Source organism: Dermacentor variabilis, chromosome 9, assembly GCF_050947875.1.
Source record: "Dermacentor variabilis isolate Ectoservices chromosome 9, ASM5094787v1, whole genome shotgun sequence".
Lineage (NCBI taxonomy): Eukaryota > Metazoa > Arthropoda > Arachnida > Ixodida > Ixodidae > Dermacentor > Dermacentor variabilis.
The window spans coordinates 152,290,944-152,312,319 of NC_134576.1; the positions used below are offsets into that span (position 1 = coordinate 152,290,944).

Sequence of the window (21,376 nt, forward strand, 5' to 3'; positions counted from 1 at the left end):
AGCGCTTCTAAACTAATTTGCGCAGGAGTGTATCCCAAATGCTACGAATGCCGATGCACACCGATAGTTCCGTAATGTTCAACGGTCGTCTGTGTTCCATGGCTGTGTAGGCGGCGCTCAGCTATAAGACTACTGCACTGCTTGCGCTTACGTTTTGAATTAACAGAGTTAGATGGGTTAGTTGGTTGCTGGCTTGATGGAACATGGTTATAACTGCGCGTTTTGAGGACATGGACACAGAAGGAATGCACACAGAACAGTCACCGAACTTCAACTGAGCTTTACTGCGTAAATCTTACACGAGCAGCAGTTGCTGCGCAGAAACATTAGGAACGATATTGCCGCAGCGCACTTTGTCAGCACAAAAGCAGATCATCATGTCTCACCTCACTACTGAAAGTCCTGATCTGTGCAAGATTAAAGACACATTTCTAACCACGCTATAACACTTTCTACACTCTTCATATCCGTGGACTTCTATACTTATTGTGCAAATATCTCTCTTCCTTCCTCGATAAATTAAGCGACACGGCGCTGACGCAACCTTCTCCTTTCTTTATACAAAATTCCTCAAACAATTCCCTCTGTTTTTGATCCTAAAAACTTCCGAGTATAGAAGTTCCTATGTACACTGGAGTACACGGGCTCCTTTTGCAATGGTCAGCCAAGTGGCCCCCCACTAACAAAGCCTGCACATTTGCTCGATGCTCCCTCGAACGGTCATTAACACAATGACCAGTCTGGCCGACGTAACATTTGCCACAAGACAGCGGAATGCGGTATACCACCTCCTTTTAGCAGCTTACAAGGGGCGCAACATGCTTATTTGCGCACTTTTGTGAAGTGCGTACACAGTTCACTTCGCGGCACATACGCGCCAGTTTCTCAGGGGCGGAGAAGACTATGGGAACGCCGCACTTTCCAGCCACTTTCTTCAAGTGGTGGGAGAGAATGTGCAAATGAGGCACCACCACAGGCTTACTTGTCCGTTCTTCCTCAGCTGCCCTGCTCCGTGAACCTGACCTTACTTCACCAATAAGGCATTCAACAGCAGAAGCGATGGCGCCAGGAAAACCCGCTTGCTGGATCCTCATAAATTGGCTATTCACGCTCAGAGTTTGTTGGTGCTCGCATAACCGTTCGAGTGCGGATCTAATATAACTCAATGCAATGCCTCTCTTGAGAAGTTTTTAGTGGGCGAAATCATAATTCAACAAACCTTTTTTCATATCTTTGCTACTATCTCCAGACCACACCATCCTTTCCAAGGATCAAGTGCAAGTCGAGAAACTGCAACTCCCCGTTCAATGGAAGTTCATGCGTTAGCTTCAGCCCGCCGCAACTGACTTTAAACTTATCCAGCACATGCCTAACCTTAAGGCTTTTCGTGTGTTCTCTAACACCACGCATGATAACAAGATAGTCATCTACATATCTAAAACCTTTACCACGGAGGCTTTGTCAGTGCTTGCTTCAATTCGATTGTCACAATATGCAAGATACAAATTACTTAACAATGTCGCGATACATGACCCAACGCAGATCCCTTCTCTTTGGGTGAAGGATTTATCGCCAAACTTAATAAATATGGATGATAGATAAAACGTTCGAAGCTCTAAAATCTGTCGATAGACAAACCAGCCGAATTCTGGAAAGCCACATTATCTTTTTCTTCGATAAAAGAACGGACAACGAGAAGCAGATCTGGTTGTGGAATAGAACAAAATAAATCTTCTACATCTATTAAGGCATCTTGTATAAAAAAGGAGGAGGTTGCATTAGCACCACATCGCTTAATTTATGGAGATGAGAAGAGAGATATTTGCACAATAAATGTCGAAGACCGCGGATATGAAGAGTGTAGAAAGTGTTACAGCGTGGTTAGAAATGTGTCTTTAATCTTGCGCAGATCAGGACTTTCAGTAGTGAGGTGAGACATGGTGATCTGCTTTTGTGCTGACAAAGTGCGCTGCGGCAATATCGTTCCTAATGTTTCTGCGCAGCAACTGCTGCTCGTGTAATTTTTATGCAGTAAAGCTCAGTTGAAGTTCGTCGACTGTCCTACGTGCATTCTTTCAGTGTCCATGTCCTCAAAACGCGCCGTTACGACTTGAAACAGCTGGCAAGACAACGAGTCATTTGCTGGCGCCCTTGCCTCCCCGATGCAGAAGGTCGGACGGTTTTCAGTCTAGACTGGCCGGGTCTTGTGACATCGCAGCGCTTCAGCGTTTACCTGCCCATTACGGTATAAACAGCGGAGGACAACACTAGGAAACTCACGTAAACAGGCGCTTCCCTCGACGCTCCACAATCCTGTCTGCGACGTGTCGTTCACAGCGTACACGCTCGTGTGGCGCGCAGCTTCACGGCGACGCGGTTCGCAGTGACTCGCTTTGACATGCCCAGTGACGGGAATAATCGTGCCTGCTTGCACCGTATTGCGGCTGAATGTTGCACTGTAGGCTAATTTACAAGCATGCGCAAGTGGATCTGTAACTCACATCCTCAAACCCAAAAATGATGCAAAGGTGTCAACTACAGATCGACTTACAACCTTATGCACTTTTAAGGGTGTAAATTAGTTTACAGTCCATCAACCAACTCGTAGAGATTGCAGTTAACGCGATCGCCAGTGTCTAATATGTATAATGTAAACGATGACCTGAGCGTCGTGTTGTGCGTCGACTCGATAGCTACTATGGAATTCGCTTTGAACACACATTAGTTAAAGGTTTTCTGACCTACACGTATAGATGGGACTTAATTGGTAGCAGCTCTGGCAGTGCGTTGTGCCTCGACGCGACACTGCCATGACCATTGTTGCGTGCCTCTATCAGTAACCAGATTAACTGCGTTGGCACGTTTGTGCTCTTCGCTTTCGATTGCTCTCCTGCGACGGCCATGTTCACGACCGCCGGCTTACTGACGTTTTCATAGCGGTATGCATACCCGCAGCGCACCGTCACAACTTTCCCGACTGTAGATCCTAACACTGCTTCTTCCTTTTTTTTTACATTAGCCATATTTTTTTAGCATCAGCTGTGGCACGTAGCTCAATTCTAATCGTCCGTCGGGAGTAGTCGAAGAAGCTGACACTACTTGGATGAGAAGCCAAAATACGTGATCTACGAATTAACAAAATTGCCTTTAACAAGATTTTTACCCACTTACTTGTGGTACATATTGCAATTTGCGAACTGTAGCTGGTGAGCTTACAAGGAAGTTCATTGCACCCTTACGAAGCGTGAAACGAAATATACTGGCGTTCTAGTTACTTTCGTGCTTCTCGGCATAAAAATGCGTTTTCCTAAAAAAAGTATGTGGAAAAGTGGACTTCTACAGCAGGTTTGACAACGAATATCTCAAAACCGGTGTCATCCTCAGTATTTGTTTCAAGCCGATGTGTATCTGGCAAGCTCATCGCCTATATACAATTCGCAAATTGCAATATGTGCCTTAAATTCATTAGAGAAAATAATTCCATTAAGGAATTATGGTTAATAGTGCATTTTGGTTTCTCGTATAATTGATGTAATCTTCTAGTAATCCAGTTCAACGATTAAAATTGAGCTCTCTGCCGCAAGTTCGTTTTCTTTAATTGGAAGGTGATTCAACCTCTATATATAGTTGAAGTCGGTCAAATGCTACAGTTCCTTCCTGGGAGAATTAGGGGTCAGAGGGAGGAACCGCGTCACTTGTGGTGAAAGTTCCTCTGGTTTGATCGACGCCAATGAGAGGTTGAATCACCGTCGAACGTTTTGTCGTCAATTATCCTCATCGTTACCATCATAATCACAATGTTCATCATCGTAATCGCCGCCTATGTTACCGTGATCATCATGGACATCATCAGTGTGGGCCTCAGAATTAACTATATGGTTCTTCATCTTCATCTTCTTTCATTTTTTAGACTGCACGTGTCTTCTAGATTGACCCAAGACGGATGGATGGATGGAATAACTTTAATGAAAGGTCCTGCGAGCTACGGGGTGCAAGGTCCCATAGAGCGAGCAACCCCCACGTTGGGACCGGGAGTTGTAACTCCCTGGCTGCATTGTGGCCTCGCTGGACGGTCCAGAGCTGCTCCGCCAGGTCCGTGCTGCGTAATGCTTTGTGTAGCCTGGCGGAGTCTTGATCCTTGCTTGCGTGAGTCCGACCACACGGCCAGAGCAAGTGATGTACGTCTAGTGTGCTATGGGAATTTTCGCAATATGATGTTTTGTATAGGTCAGGCGTGTAGTGATGTAGTCTGCTCTGCGTGGGGTACGTGTTTGTCTGAAGCATTCTGAACGTGACGGCTTGAGGCCTGCTGAGCTTATTGTGAGGTGTGCTGTATATTCTGCGGTCTAGATAAAAGTGCTTTATGACCTCGTTATATCTGGAAGGAGGGTCCCGATTCTCGCTAGGATGGTCACGACCAGAATAGGTGGCGTCGCGGAGGGTTAGGTCTCGCGCGCTCCTGTGAGCCATCTCATTGAGATTGCGAGGGCTGTCCTCGTTCTCTCCGAGGTGTGCCGGAAACCAGTAGATGGTATGATGCTTCAGCGGTGCGGATCTATTGATTATTTGTAGTGCTTGGCTCGCAACTGCTCCTTTCTGAAAGGCTTTGGTGGCCGAGCGTGAATCGCTGTAGACGTGGATGGTGGTCGGGTCTGTGAGCGCGAGTGCGATGGCGACGTGTTCTGCTACCTCGGACTTGTGGGTCTTGACTGTGAGAGCGTTTGTGACTTGACCTTGCTTATTGATCGTGGTGGCAACAAAGGCCTTCCTGGTCAGGTACTGTGCCGTGTCTACGAAACAGGCTAGGATCTTCTTATCACGTATTTCGCGCAGGATGAACGATCTGCCTGCCAGCCTTCTGGGTTGATGGTGCGTGAGGTTCATGTTCCGCGGGAGTGGGCGAACCGTGTAGGAGTTGCGTGTGCCCGTCGGAACGCTTTGATATAGATTCTCGATTACTGTGGTGTCATGACCTAGTTTGGCTAGTATTTCTCTATCCGGTTTGGTTCCAGAGAGTCTTGTCCATTGAGCCCGTTCTTGAGCTTCGGCGATTTCTTCAAGTGTGTTGTGTATCCCCAGTTGCAGCAGGAGCTCTGTCTCGGTGTTCTTGGGGATTCTCAGCGCTAGTTTGACTAGCTTCCTCAGTTGTACATTGAGTTTGTCCTTCTCCGCTACCTTCCATCTGTGCATGGCCGCCTCGTAGGTGAAGTGGCATAGCGCAAAGGCGTGTGTTAGCTTGAGGAGATTTTCTTCCTTAAGGCCGTGTTGTATGTTTGCTACGCGTCGTATGAGATTCAAGGCATTATTCGACTTTGTCACGATCTTCTCCACTGTCGGGGCGTTAGAGCCGTTGCTCTCAATGAGCACCCCAAGGACTCTGATTTTGCTGACGTGTAGAATGGTTCCTCCGTCTTTTTTTCTGAGAGTAATGGCGTGTGTGTCTCTGATTTCGTTCTTTGGCTTGGGACCACTCCTCGATGGTTTGTAGACGAGAAGCTCCGACTTCGCAGGCGAACATCGCAGGTCGGTGGGAGCGAGGTATTCCTCGATCGCGTCGATCGCTTGCTGCAGAGCGCTTTCAATTGATCCCAGGCTACCTCCGGGGACCCAGAGCATCACGTCATCTGCGTATATCGTGTATTTTACGTTCTCGATTTGATCCAGTTGATTGCCTAGGCCGGCAAGCACAAGGTTAAAAAGCGTGTGAGAGATGACAGAACCTTGCGGAGTGCCCCTGCCTCCGGGTTTGTATTATGTAGTCATGTGATAAATTATCGAATGCCTTTTCGAGGTCTAGCCCTAGGATTACTCTCGCGTCTCTCGTGTCTGCGTCAATGATCTCATGCTTGCGGAGCTTCATGGCGTCTTGGGTGGATAACCCGAGTGTAAAGCCGTTCATTGCTGCGGGGTATATATCTTTATCTTCGAGATGTTTCGAGAGCTGGTTTACGACCGCGTGCTCGGCTACCTTGCCGACGCAAGACGTCAGCGAGATAGGTCTGAGGATATGGATGTTGGGCGCCTTGCCAGGCTTTGGGATGAGCACGATGAGGGCCATTTTCCAGTCTTCGGGTAGCGCTCCATTCCTCCAGATTTTGTTGATTTCCTCTGTGAGGGTTTCGATTGAGGTTTCGTCGAGGTTTCTAAGTCCCTTGTTAGTTACGCCGTCCGGCCGCGGCGCTGACTTGCTCTTTAGGTTCTGAAGCGCCGTGCGTATCTCTTCGGTTGAGAAGTCCCGATCTAGCTCTGGGTTGGCTTTGCCGCGATATGCTTCGGCGGTCGTGCCTCTAGCATTTTCGGCCAGCGGGAGGTACTTGTCGGGGAGACGGTCAATGAGCTCATTTTGCGTGGTAATTTTGAGTTCCTCGTGCATGATCCTGTTCAGCGTACGACCCTGGTCTGCTTAGGTTCTGGTTCTGTCTAAAAGATGTTTGAGCAGGTGCCACGTCGTCCCGCTGTTGATGCGGCCGTCCGCGGCGTCGCACACCTCGGTCCATTGCTGGTTAGATAGTTGCGTGCAATATTCTGCAATCAGCCGGTTGAGGGCAGAAATTCTTTTCCTCAGCCGTCGATTGTGTCTTTGTTCTTTCCATCTGCTGGTGAGCGATTGTTTGGCTTTGAGCATGTGAGCCAGTCGGCTGTCCATGCTTTGAACGTGGAGATCTGTCTCTATTTCCTTCGTGGCCGCCTTAATGTCGGCCTTTAGTTGCGACGTCCATTGTTCCATTGATTCTTTGCCTGTTCGGCGTTCGTGTTTGAACTCGCGGAACTTGTCCTAGTCGACGTACGTCATTTTTCTGGGTTCTCTGGATGGGGTGTCAATCGTTGTCTCAACAATGTGATGATCGCTGCCCAGATCCTCGAAGAGGTTGTTCCACTGATAGTTTAGAACGTTGCAGACGAAAGTGAGATCTGGCGTTGTGTCGCGGTTGACCGAGTTACCCGTTCTGGTGGGGTACTCGGCGTTCGTGATGAGTGTTAGGTCAAGTTCATCGGCGTCGTTTAGTAAGTACTTGCCCTTGGCTCTACTGGCGACGTATCCCCAGGCCGTGTTAGGGGCGTTGAAGTCCCCGGCCACGATCATGGGGTTGTCGCCGGCACGGTTGTGGCTGAGCTGGAGTATTCGTCTAAATTTTTGTGCTCTGTGCTTGGGGCTGCTGTAAACGTTTAGGATGAATATGCTCTTGGCGTTCTTGGCTCTAGGGAAGACTTCCGTGAGAATGAATTCGCAATTGCTGCGGTCGTGATTAATGTTGTGTGTGGTGTGGGCCAGCTTGTTGCTGACCAACGTGGCGATACCTCTACATTTGTGTTGCGGTGTCGTTGCGGTCACGTCATAACCGGATAGCGAGGGTGTAGCGGTATTTGTCTCTTGTAGGAGAATGACTTGGGGTTTGTCTTTTTTGGCTCGAATGTTTTGTTGCAGGGGGGCCTTAATGCGGACGTAGCCCCTACAATTCCATTGCCAAAGGCGAAACGTTTCAGTTTGCACAGCCACCTTTGTTGTTGCCGTTGGGTGGCCTTTGTCAGGCCACGTTGTTGCTTTGTCTATCGAGCGACAACGCCCGTAGCTTGGTGATAGTAGACTGTGACGTCACAGACGGGTGGTCTGCCATTTCTAGCGTGTTGAGCCTTGCCCCTTGGATGTTGATCGTCTCCATCATGTGGTTGATTTGTAGCGTTATTCTCTCGTAACGTTCCTTGAGGGTCCCTACTGTCGTCGCAAGTTTGTCTTGCCCTTCCTTCAGTGACGCGACGGTAGCTGCAAGCCCGCCGAGCAGTTCCTTAATTTCCTTAATGTCGCTGTCCGTGCTCGATGGATGTGTGTTTGTCACGGCTCTTATGCGGATTGCGCGTGGATTCCGCGACCGGTACTTCCACTACCATGGGTTCTGATGTAGCTTCGGTTTGATTAGAGTCGGAGGTTGGTGGCGTTTTGAGTTGTCTGATTTCCTCGACAAGTTGTGTGATTGTTTGCCTTAACTCTTTGTTTTCATGTTCTAGTCTTTTAATCGTATTTGCTATTTCTACTTGCTCTGGCCGTGCCATCGGACTCACCTGGCTGAAGGCCTGCTGTTGGTGCTGCTGTTCTTGTTGCTCCTGTTGTTGGTGCTGCTGAACTCATTGGGCCCACGTCAACCTGTCATCACCGCCAACTCGTGGGATGGGGGCGAATCGTATCCTTGACGAGGATCTCTGGCTCCGGTTCCTGGAGCGTCCTCGCGATCGTGACGACAGGCGACCGCGGTTCCTCGATCTCGAGCGGCCCCGCTCGCCGGACAAGCGAGCATCTGCGTTGGCGGCCACGTTGTCGTTGATGGCGCTACACTCGGCGTTCTTGAGTGGCGGGAAGTCGTGCTGACTCAGGGCGATTGGTCCTGATCTCGTGGTGCTTTTGCTTGCGTTTGCTGCGATTCTTCTTCCAACTCATCTTCTTCGGACGACGTAGGGGAGTTGGAAGCGGTTCGTGCATTGCTTGCTTGCTATGACGTGATTTCCCTCGCAGAGCGCACACTTGATCGAGGTGCACACATGATCTGCGTTAGAGTTAGCTAGTCCACAGCCTTTGCAAATTGCCTCGTCGGGCGAAGGGCATACGTCGGCACGATGGCCGAGTCTGCCGCACACATGGCACATGGCGATCTGCTTGCGGTAAAGAGAACACATGATCAAGGGCGTTGTCGTATCTGACATAGTTTGGGAATCGAAAGCCGTCGAAGGCGATGATGATCGTGCCAGTTTATTTGATTCTCTTTGCCGCCAGAGCGAGCGGGTTGCGTGGGTTGACGATCTTGCGGTTTATGGAGTCCTGCGTCTCATCGAGCGGAACCCCTCTTATAAGGCCTTTGCACGTTTCGTGTGGCGCCGTCCTATAAGCAGTGGTTTCAAACGTTTGCTCTCCTATGGAAAAGCTGCGGATCCTGAGGTATTTTGCTGCGTTCACTTCGGACGGTGTGCTGACCACCATGATGTTCTGCTTCAAATTGGGGCATATTGTGTCCTCGCTTCGCTCGTTACGTTCGAAGCAAGCAGCCATGCAAATTGCATTGGTTACCGTAAGTTGGCCTACCTTGGCTATGTTGATACCGCCACGTATGCGAATATCGATCCTGATGTCATCTTGGGGCAAAGCAGGCATCCTGCTTGCTTTGATCAAGGAGTTTCTCGCGGTTGAGACGGTTGCATTCTTATTTCCTCCCTTTCGCTGGTGGTTAACAGGTTGGGCTGGCTCAACGCAGTCTTGATTACTGACGGGCGCGGCGCCACGATAGTCCACCCAGCGTCTGCGGTGAAGTCTGCCTGGCTCATGTCTTGGCCATTGACTTCGTATGCCATCGCGGTAGGGTCTTTCTTGGGTGGAAGGCTTGTTTGTGGGATCGCTGGAGGCCCCCGCAGCCGGGGTGGACACGGGGAGGTCTGGGGTCGGCGGCGGCTTGGTCGGAGTCGGGACGGGCGTTAAGGGCGGCGGCCGTACTCGCCGTTAGGCTTAGTGCCCGAGGCGGGGCGGCGAGAGATGAAATCACTCGCAAAAAAGTCCAGAGGTCGCGCACTTGCCGAAATGTGGTCTCCCTAGGTAGAAAAGAACATCAAGAATCCGATTCCGAGTAGAAAAGGCACAAAACTGGGCAAAAGGCACATTTAAATTGGCGAGAAAGCGAAAGCCGGCGCGGACGCGTCCGCAGCAAGCATATGCTTCTTCTTCCTCGATTGACCCAAGAAAGATGCTAGAAACGGAGGTTAGAAAAAGACATACTCGATACAGTAAAAAAAAAAAAAACAGAAGGCACGAACCGTCAAGTAAGACATTGTCTTCAGAATTGTGTAGTCTGAAAAAAAAAGAAAGTAAAATGTGCGGATCTCGCGCACTGTGGGAATCGTTCTTATGCGAAGCATTTTGCACGCTATCCAGCATTGTTCGGGGTTCGGCAAACCGTTACCAGGGGCCCTTTAATGTCAATCTATCCCAATCTGTTTTTATTCCAATCTCCTCACGTCAAATTTACGTAAGCACCGACGCAGACATCGGTCGGTAATCCGCAGCGTTGCTTGACAAATCCCATAAAACGTGCTTGTTGCTTATAGGATATAACATTTTTTTGTTTTCCAAGTGAATAACATCGCTTTCATTGATCAGTTTTTCTTACCTAATTAGATAGAAAGAGACGAGGAGCACACTGAAGTCGAGAGAGTTTCGATGGGGCCGAGCCAGCACAGTAAAAGTAGATAACCGCATGAGGGGAGTGGGGCCGGCGTCTGCGATTGGTCCGCTTCCTTTTACTTAGCTTGCGGCAGCTGGTCGAAAGTCGCCGCGGGGTGCAACGAAAGGTTCAATATGGCGCTAAAACGGATCCCCAGCAAAGAAGAGTTGCAGAGTGATGTCGTATACATACCGGAAGGTGTCGGTAACATTATAGTGCCACATAAATGTTTACTTTACGCAAATAAATATATGCTCCCCGGCAGCTCCGAGTAGCAGTGCAAGAGCGATAAGCGGGCAGCCGTTGTTAAGAACGGCCCAGCTGAGGTGCAAGTTTTGCCAGCCAGTTGCGACAGCGGCGGCAACTTTTCTTGGAAAGCCACCGTTACTCTCTAGCCTCGTCACCGTTGTGATTGAATGCGATCGTCGGACCAACTATTGTTACTGAGCCGCCACCGCCGCCCTGGTCTGCCGTGAGCGGGGGAGTGCTCACGGGAACGTAGTTCGAGGCTCCTTAATTCCCACGCGCCATCCAAGACGCAAGACAATGGGCACCCGGCCGCGCTGCGAAGGTCAGCTCGGGGAATAAAAGGCACCTTTCCTGACACAAGACTCGAGTTCTGCGAAGTCTGTCTGACGTCGGCTCCAGACCGTGAACCTGTGCGGAAGTGTGTGTGTGTAAGCCGTCCCGCAGAGAGGCGACTTGTTTACGATGGCTGGTCGGCCGTTTCCGTCACCTGGGTATCGGGGGAGGACCGCGTGTTTATAAACCGCTATTGTGCGGCTGCTCAGATACACTTTCTCAAGCAGTCATGTTAGACTGATGTACTTTTCTGTCGCAGTCATGCTAGACTGATGAACTGCATGTAGATACTGTAAATAAACCCATATTCCTCGTTCTCGATGGGAAGCAGTCCTTCCATTCATCTTCGTCCTCAGCGTGGATTAGTTGGACGACGGCATGGGCCAGCTACCGTCTAATTCATGCCCGACTCCAATCTTGACAACTGGTCACGAGCGATGGGATTGAGCCCCCAATCCTAACAACTGGGTGACAGCGGTGAGATGGACTTTGCGACGTGGTGCTGTGTCTGCAGTGAATGCCTGGGTCTTGCTTTGACTCTCTAGGCTTCCTTTTTTGGTTGTTCTGTTTAGAACAGTAGGGAAGCTAGATAGTTGAGTGTTGGCTAGGTTGTGTTTTCCTAGGTTGATTTAGCGAGCAGGACCAAGGCAGTAAAGCAGCAATCATGGAGTTAAGGACACTGCTGAAAGACGAATTGTTGATTGTCGGTGAGGAACTTGGCCTAGATGTACGCAAGGAAACCTTAAAATCGGAATTACTGAAGCTAATTTCCGAACAGGCCAGTGAGGAAGAAATTGAAATGGGGTTGGAACTTCTGAAAAAAAGAGAAGAAGGGGACAAAGAGAGAGAGGAACGCGAGTTAAGAAAAATGCAACTTGAATTTGAAAGCAAACGTTTAGGGTTGTCTCAAGGAAGTGAAGGGGCTCTGAGACGATCAAATGAGTCAGAATCATGCTGCATGGACAGGCTATTAAAGCCATTTGAGGTCGGGACCGACATAGGCTTGTTCCTATGCAATTTTGAAAGGACTTGCGAGAAGATTAACTTCCGTCCGAGTACATGGCCACAGCGGTTGCTGTCTACGTTGCCGTGTGAGGCGGCGGAAGTAATCGCCAGACTCAGTGGACAGGACGCATATGATTATGCGAAAGTTAACGCTAGTCTTCTGAAGAAATACAGCCTTTCAGCCGAAGCTTTTTGGCAAAGGTTTTGGAGCACAGGCAAGAAAGATAGTGAGGGGTATCCGGAGTTTGCATATTGCTTAAAGGCAAACCTAGTCGAGTGGCTGAAAAGCGCTGAAGCGTACGAGAGCAGAGACAGGATTATTGAATGTATGTGTCTAGACCAGTTTTACAAAAGCATCCCAGCATCTGTTAAGCTGTGGGTGCAAGACAGTGGGAATGGAAACACTCTGAAAAGGGCGGCTGAATTAGCCGAATAGTACGCAACGCGTAGAAAGTTGAACGCCCAGGACGGAAACTGGGACGGTGGAAATGGACCGCGGAAACCATTTCCGTTCAAAAATGGTTCGCAGACTAGTACGATCAGAGCCTGTAGACTCGGAGGAAAAGCCCTCAGAAAGAGCGAGGAGAAATCAAACGGGGAAACAGTACAAAAAGAGCAGAAAATGAAATTCGAATCTTTTAGACCGATCCGCTGCTATAAGTGCCACATACTGGGACTTATCGCTGTGAACTGCGGAAAGCCTAGCGTAGCTTTTTTTCTACGTAGATGAAAAAGACGAGAATATGGAACTTTTAAGCCCATATCTTCATGACCTGCAAGTTAATGGCAAACCATGCGGGTGCTAAGAGACAGTGCCACCACGGTGGACATTGTCCAGTCCTCTTACGCGACGGTAGATGACTTCACTGGAGAAGTAGCATGGATCAAACCGGTTATAGAAGAACACAGCGTGTGTCTGCCCATGGCCAAAGTCAAAATCAGTGGACCATTCGAGGAGCTAGTGAGCGAGGCTGTCGTTTCCAAATTTTTGTCAATGCAGTACGCTTACATTTTTTCGAATCGTTCAAATCAGTTACTGCGTGAAAAAGGGCTTAAACTGGGAGAGGGCGTAGTACAGGCATTGACGCGAGGCCAAGCTCGTAATATCGCGTCGCTTTCGGCTGAAAATGCACAAGCTGCTCCAGCGGAAGTAGCAAAGGAGATAACTTCAATAATTGAATCCGAAGTAGGCTCGAAGGATGAAAAAACAGTTGAGGAAAGCCTGCCAGCTGACCAGCTCAATGAGAGCGTATCACTAAAGTGTCAAAGTTCAAGCCTGCAGGAAGAGCAAGCTGATGCAATCGCAAGCGAGACAGGGTCGTTATTATAACCGGCCTCAAAAAACTTTGATCAGCTCTTACGTGTGGATAGACAGTCACTGGTAGCCGAGCAAAAGGATGATGAGAGCTTAGCTAAATTACATCACACAGCTAAAGAAGGCATTGCTAAGCGCAACGTGACGATATATGAGAGAGGAGGATTGTTGTATCGGCACTACAGAGATCGAAACGGTAGGATTTTAGATCAGTTAGTAGTACCTACTAAGTACAGGGATGACCTTTTGAGTCTCTGTCATGGAAATGGGTGGTCCGGCCACCTAGGCATAAACAAATCAAAAGCAAGATTGCTTATGAAATACTACTGGCCTGGCTGTTTCAAAGATGTAGAAAACTTTGTAAGATCATGCGACGCCTGTCAGCGTTTGGGTAAACCACGAGAGACATGGAAAGCTCCACTAAAGGCAGTGCCCTTAATAATAAAGCCTTTCGGACGACTTGTGATAGACACGGTAAAGCCACTACCAAAAACAAAATCGGGTTACAGGTACTTGTTTAGCATGCTGTGTCCGGCTACAAAGTTTCCAGAAGCAATCTCTCTGAAAGAGCCCAGCTCCACCGAAGTAGTAGACGCGCTTTTGACAGTGTTTGCACAAGTTGGGTTTCCAGCCGAAATTCAGGCGGATCAAGGTTCAGTATTCACCAGCGCACTGACTTCCACATTCTAGCAAAAATGCGGGTAATGTTAACACACAGTTCCGTCTATCACCCTCACTCAAACAGTGTAGAGAGGTGGCATTCAGTGCTTAAGCGAGTTTTGCGTGCGCTCTGTTACGAGCACAAGGAGGAGTGGGAGAACTGTCTGCCGGCAACTTTGTTTGCTTTGCGAACGGTTCCACATGAAGCGACAGGGTTCTCGCCAGCAGAACTAGCGTATGGGAGGACACTCCGTACTCCACTAAGAATGTTAAGAGAGATGCGGGAGGAAAGAGGGGAGAGTCCAACAGTGGTTGAATACGTGCTAAATTTGCTGGAACGGCTAAGCGCAACCCAAGAAATAGTCGGAAAGAACATGGGAGTAGCTCAGAAGAACGCCAAATTCTATTACAAGAATGCCAGGCTTCGAACGTTTAACACCGGAGACCAGGTAATAATCCTCAAACCTTCAAGAAAGAACAAGCTTGAAGTTCACTGGGACGGGCCCGTTAAAGTGTTGCACAAACTTTCAGATACTAGCTATGCTCTGAAAATGCCCGGTCGCAGGAAGGAGGGGAGGACACATCACTGCAATTTGATAAAGCCGTATGTAGGGCGGAGCGGATTCGTTAACTATACCATCAAAGAGCAGGGTGGCACTAGTACCAAGTTTAAGGAGTATAGGGCGACCTCCAACTCTCATATCGGCCCAGAAGAAGTAGTAAAACATTCGGTAAGTTCGCACGCTCTTAGACCCGAGCAGCTAGATGAGCTAAAAGGGGTGTTAGGGAATATCTCGACAGATTCAGCGATCGGCCATGTAGAACCGAACTAATAACGCATGAAATAGAGCTGACATCAACCGACCTCATCAGATCAAAGCCTTACAGGGTGTCTCGAAGACAGACAGAAATTATGGAGGCAGAGATACAGCGCATGCTAGAGTTGGGAGTTATTGAGCCCACTGAGAGTGACTACACGTCACCGCTAATACTGCTAGAAACCGCTAATAAGGACCCTCGTCCGTGTGTTGACTACAGGAAGTTGAATGCCATCACTAGGGATCAGCTGTACCCGATACCGAACATTGAGTAACGAATTGAAAGAGTTAGCGCTGCTAAACACATTTCAACTATAGATCTCGTGCGGCGGTATTGGCAAGTTCCCCTTTTAGTAAGTGCCAGCCGCTATGCCGCATTCATCTTACCTGTAGGCACTTTTCGCCATTTCGCACTCAGCTTCGGGCTGAAGAACGCGCCGTTTAGCTTCTCGAAGTTAATGGATATTGTCCTAAAAGACTTGAAGGAGTTCGCCTTGCCATATCTTGATGATGTAGCAATTTTTGCGGACAGCTGGGAACAACACGTATCGCACCTCAAACAGGTGTTATCACGGTTGAGGTTAGCCGGCTTAACGACGTAAGCGGAAAGGTGTAGATTTGGTTGTTCACAGGTTACTTATCTGGGCCATGTTGTCGGCCAGGGCACCGGACGGCCGGCTGAGCTGAATATAGCTGCGATTGGAGAATTTTCTCAGCCGCGCACGAAAACAAACCTTCGTTCATTTTTGACTTGTGGGGTACTATCAACGGTATATTCCAAATTACTCTCTAATGGCAAGTCCATTAACGGACGCCCTCCGAAAGGGAGCACTGAGTAGCGTACACTGGGATAAAGACAAAGAGAACGCTTTCCAATGTTTGAAAACGCTATTGGTTTCTCGTCCTGTGCTTCGCGCGCCAGACTACACAAAGGAATTCATAGTTCAATGCGACGCAAGCGACAGAGGTATAGGCGTGGTACTTAGTCAGGTCGGCGACGATAACGAGGAGCATCCTATCCTCTATGCCAGCCGTAAACTAAATGTAAGAGAGGAAGCCTACAGCGCTTCAGAGAAGGAATGCGCTTGTTTAGTTTGGGCCGCCCAGAAGTTGTCGTGTTACTTGTACGGAGCGAAGTTCATCTTCGAGACCGACTACTGTCCTCTGACGTGGCTCAATGAAATGTCAAACAAAAATGGCCGCTTGCTCTGATGGAGTCTCACTCTCCAAGAGTACAACTTCTCCGTTAGATTTAAGAAGGGAAAGTTGCATGGCAATGCGGATGGTTTGAGCAGGCTAATTTGAATTCTGCGTTTAAGGGTCCCGCCTAAATTTTAGGGTTATTATTGTTAATTTTCTTAAGCCAAGAAGATCCCCTCTCATTTATCTGGATTCCCTCCATGATTGCTGAATTTGTCAGCACGAAATTGCTTCAAAAATTGACATAGCGAAATGCAGCATTTTTTGCTCTCCACTTATGTTTTCTTTGAAGCCTAGCGGTCTAAAGTGAGATCCAAGGTGCGTCATCTCGGCGCAGAGCCGTGTTGAGGGGTTCATTTTGCAGTTGCCTGTCCTTGTTGGATGTTTTGGGGCGGTGACATCACTACCCTGGTGGTCGCGGCGAGCCATGGCATCACCCCCTGGCCACCAGCCGTTCTCTTCCTGCCCAGCGGTTGTCAGCGCTGGAGAGCCGAGATTTTCCGGCCCATGGAGGCGCTGTTAAGAACGGCCCAGCTAAGGTGCAAGTTTTGCCAGCCAGTTGCGACAGCGGCGGCAACGTTTCTTGGAACGCCACCGTTACGCTCTAGCCTCGTCGCCATTGTGACTGAATGCGATCGTCGGACCAACTATTGATACTGAGCTGCCATCGCCCCCCCCCCTGGTCTGCCGCGAGGGGGGGGTGTGCTCGCGGGAACGTACTTCGAGGCTCCTTCCCACGCGCTGTCCAAGACGCAAGACAATGGGCACCCGGCCGCGCTGCAGGGGTCAGCTAGGGGAATAAAAGGCACCTTTCCTGACACAAGCTTCGAGTTCAACGAAGTCCGTCTGACGTCGGGTCCGGACCGTGAACCAGTGCGGAAGTGTCTGTATGTAAGCCGTCCCTCAGAGAGGCGGCTTGTTTACGATGCCTGGTCGGCCGTTTCCGTCACCTCGGTATCGGTGGAGGACCGTGTGTTTATCAACCGCTGTTGTGCGGCTGCTCAGATACATTTTCTCAAGCAGTCATGTTAGACTGATGTACTTTTCTCTCGCAGTCATGCTAGGCTGATAAACTGCATGTAGATACTGTAAATAAACCCATATTCCTCGTTCTCGATGAGAAGCAGTCCTTCCCTTCATAATCGTCCTGAGCGTGGATAAGTTGGACGACGGCATGGGCCAGCTAATTCATGCCCGACTCCAATCTTGACAACTGGTCACGAGCGATGGGATTGACCCCCCAATCCAAACACCGTCTTCTATTCCTTTCGGAACGGAGCAGTCTCCGGCTATTCAGAGAAAAGAAGGCAGTTTTTTTTGGCATATTAATGCGTCTTTACAGCGTACACATCATTATGACGCAGTCAATTTTCGCCGTTTTGTGACGTCGTGTGACAGACAGGCGAAGTGGGCGCAGTCCGACAACGTTTGACCAACGGCAGTTTGTCAAACAACGCCCTTTTCGCTAATGGCAAAAGGCAGGGCGAGATAAGAAACTACGTACACTCTGAAAAAAGTTTGCACTCTTTGGGGCCCACCTTTTCCCACAACCATAATCATCAACTGTCTTGCCCACATTTACTTTCTTTAACGCTGCGAGCCCGGTACTTCCAGGTCACGAATACCATGCGCGTTATCAGCGTGACATAGCATTCTCGTCAGCAAAACAAACGCAAGCAAAGCAGATGACGATTAATGTAATGGAACAAGACGAGCCCCAAAAGGCCTATGCTTTTTTAAGAGTGTACACACTAAACATTTTGACACTCTTAAGGGCATAGAAATCAATTTGTCGCCAGACGAGCACCCTTAGAGTGTTAACACAAGCATCAGCGTTTAAACAATACCCTTGAGAAAACGTGTCATGAGAAGCCAACAAACTATAACGCCAAGGACAACATAGGGAAAATTAGTTGTACCCACTTATTGAATTAAAGAAATTATAAAAGAATGGCAGCGAAAGTGAATGAATAAACAACTTGCCGCAGGTGGGTAACGATCCAACGTCTTCGCATACGCGTGCGATTCTCTTTTATCGTTTCTTTAATTCAATTAGTCAGCACTAGTAAATTCCTCTATGTTGTCCTTGGTGTGTTTGTTGCTTTCTTATGACACGATTAATAAAAATCGCGCCCCTCGGTTAACCCCCTTTCTTCTCACCCTTAAGAAAAGGTGTTTAACTCAAGTAGAAGCTACATGAAAGACAAATGTCGCCCCGAGCTCGCTGATGCTCAGCATTCGGACACCGCGCCACACAGGAGTCGCGTCATTGCTCTTCAAATATCGCTACCTATACAAATTGTCCAGAAACTCCAATCGCTTCATTTAATGAGAAACCTTCCACAAGGTCACGTCTTCCATTGAAGAAAATGCGTTCGTTTGGCTTGAAATCTAGCGTTCCAACAGCTGCAAGGACACTTTTTCAATGGTATAGTGAACTGCGGCCACAGGGACAGGGATGCTCCCGCTACTCACAACGAGATTATTAAACTCTTCTACATGTCTAGAAGAGTCTTTCCGCCCCAAGTTGAATGGGGCGCAAGCCGTTTCGCGTAGACTTCTGCAGACCAGCACATATTCGTGTCTGTCCGTTATCCACGAGGCATACCCGGACATGTATCGCGACGACGCCTGGCCGTCCTGCGGGCAGACCTCCACTCTACGCGCATGCACTGGGAGCGCGGGTCGACGTACCCCAAGTTCAGGAGTGGGACATGCTTCTGCGTAGCCCCGCTCTAGAAAAGCGAATCCTGCCGGCGTGCCCGCGACCGGGCCGGTGGGCTAGACCTGCTGGTCCTGACGTGGGTCTAGCAGGGTGCGCGACAAGTTCGCGTCCTTGCCGGACATGCAATAAAGTTTCTTCACTCACTCACTCACTCACTCACACCTGTCGTACAGGTTGTTAATTCTTTTCTTTGGGTGTTAATTTATATTATTTTTTCATGTTTTAGCACACGCCCTTGCTGTACAATGTTTGGAGTAAAATGCGCGCTAAATGGGTATGACGAAGGATGTCACACAGCTATTGTTGCGGCCAAGAAGGCCGGGTCATGAAGGACTTGGTTAAAGATAGGAAAAGTAGCCCTTGAAGAAGAAATAAACTGAATTAAGACGGCAAGTTGGGCGAGTTGGTGATTGAACATGTTCCTATGGGTGGGCAGCGCAACCCGGACGAAGGACAAGAGGAAGTACACAACACGAGCGCAGACTAACAACTGGTTTATTATTTCAAGCAACGGACTATAATATACAGAATATGTAAACACGTGTAAAATGACGTTTGCAAGGGTGTTAACCTATCTTGCCATTCAAGAAATCAGCTTCTTTATCCTGTAGAGTGATAGAAGGCTGGCTGACGCATGCGCCTGAGTTCACATGCATGAAGTAGGCCTCTACAATCTCGCGGTTCGTTTGATGCATATTTTTATACAGTATTTCCGTTTGCGCAAACATGGGTTTGCATGAGCAAACTCTACAATGCGCGGCCAGATTCGAACCTGTTTCATTCCTGATCGCACCTTGGTGCTCCCTAAGGCGGATGTTAAGGCAGCGTCCCGTCTGCCCAAAGTACATTTTGCCGCACGAAAGTGGGATGACGTAGACCACTCCCACCGAGCATGCCACAAGCTGCCCCGAGTGTTTGACGCGGCATGTAGCTTTGGACGCCTGTTTAGGTCTATTGACAAGATTGCAAATCTTGTTTAAGGAGTTCTTTGCTGAAAAGATTACTTGAACACCATATTTCATGGCTGTCTTTTTTAACCCATATCCCATCTGATGTACATAAGGGATGACTGCGTACTTTTTAACTTTTTCGATCTGTCTTTGGGGTGCATCCCCTTTCTTTATTTTCTTCACTAGCCCTTCACAAATCGACACAATAATGGATTTAGGAAAATCGGCCTTCTCTAGACGATTGAGTTGTTGCGAAAAGCTCAGATTGGCGAGGTGGTGGCATGACTTTGTAAGTGCGGAACCCAAACAAGTCATAGCAATTCCTCTTTTCAAAAGTTTTGAGTGTGCCGAGGCGTACTTTAGAATAGGTTTGCTAGTCATGGGGTTATAATGCCAACAAATATGTTGCGCTGTTAATCTTAACTGCAAATCCAAAAATTGAATTTCATTATTACTGGGTAGTTCATGAGTAAATCTGAGACCCATTCCTTCTTTATCAAAAGCAGCGAGAATATCTCCAATAATTTTGGAACTGTTTTGGGAGCGGATAACTACCAGGTAGTCGTCAACGAACCTGAAGCACTTGATCAAAGTTCCTGCCAAGACGCTCTCGAGTGCCCGGTCAACAGTGCCGAGAAAGATCTCGCTAAGAATGGGTGCGACCTGAGAGCCGATGCAGACCCCCCGCTTCTGAATCATTATTTGAGCATCGCAGATAACGAACGTGGAATTTAAATAGAAAACCAAGAGTTCGAGAAAAGACTCAACCGGGACGCCACTATCATTTCTAAACTTTAACTCGTCGTTTTCCATAATGCAATCTTTGATTGTCTTGATCAGCTGATTTCTAGGAAGGGAACAGCATAAATCTGTGACGTCGATGCTGAACGCTGTGCATGCTGGATTCACCTCTTCTCGTAAAAACCTAATGACATCTTCCGAGTTTTTTACTTTGAATGGGTCTTCTACCTGGAGCCCTGTAAGGTTCTTCTGAAGATAACCAGAAACTACGTGTTGCCATGTGTTTCTTTCAGACACAATTGTTCGTACAGGTTGGTCGGGTTTATGCGTTTTTATCGTAAAGAACACCTCAAGGTTCAACCCCTGACTTTTGTTCACTGCACCAGATAGACGCTCAAGGTTCAATTCTAGCAACAATTTCTTTGCTTGATCTTTGACTTTCTTAGGTTGAGCGTGCACCTTCTTGAAGTTCTTTGTTAAAGCGGCTGAGGCTTTCTCAGAAAACTGCCCCTCCATTAGGAAGACGAAGTACCCTTCTTTATCAGCGGTCAGTACATTCACTTCGTTTTCCCTTAAAAATTGCACAAGCGGTTGAATTTTCCGCGCTCTGCCATTCTGGTTTCCTTGATGTCTGACTAACACGTCAAGGCACTCAGAAATGCACCTGAATTTTTCATCTTCTTCTACATGTTTAGACACTGATCTAACGGTGGCTAACTTATTGACAGAGTCTAGACACGGCTGTAGGCAGAACTTTGGGCCTAATTCAAGAATGTTCATGTGCTTATCTGGAACGGCGATATCGGTTAGGTTCAGCACTTTGGTCGTGGGCTTCGGTTTCTTCTCCCTGGGAGGTAGGTTGCGCCGGACGTTGTTCCAGAGGAATTCCTCTGGAACAACGATCTCGAACTCTTGGTTTTCTATTTAAATTCCACGTTCGTTATCTGGGATGATCAAATAATGATTCAGAAGCGGGGGGTCTGCATCGGCTCTCAGGTCGCACCCATTCTTAGCGAGATCTTTCTCGGCACTGTTGACCGGGCACTCGAGAGCGTCTTGGCAGCAACTTTGATCAAGTGCTTCAGGTTCGTTGACGACTACCTGGTAGTTATCCGCTCCCAAAACAGTTCCAAAATTATTGGAGATATTCTCGCCGCTTTTGATAAAGAAGGAATGGGTCT

The 21,376-nt window shown here is 48.4% G+C and overlaps 1 protein-coding gene across 1 annotated transcript in view; it reads right to left on the reverse strand.

Moving 5' to 3' along the window:
- Positions 1-20,711, reverse strand: part of LOC142558587 (uncharacterized) — a 128,498-nt gene extending 107,787 nt beyond the window's left edge. The window contains exon 1 of the mRNA XM_075670719.1: positions 20,010-20,711. Within this exon, the coding sequence (XP_075526834.1) occupies positions 20,010-20,711 (702 nt within the window). The remainder of the gene's footprint in view (positions 1-20,009) is intronic.
- Positions 20,712-21,376: the final 665 nt, after the last annotated feature.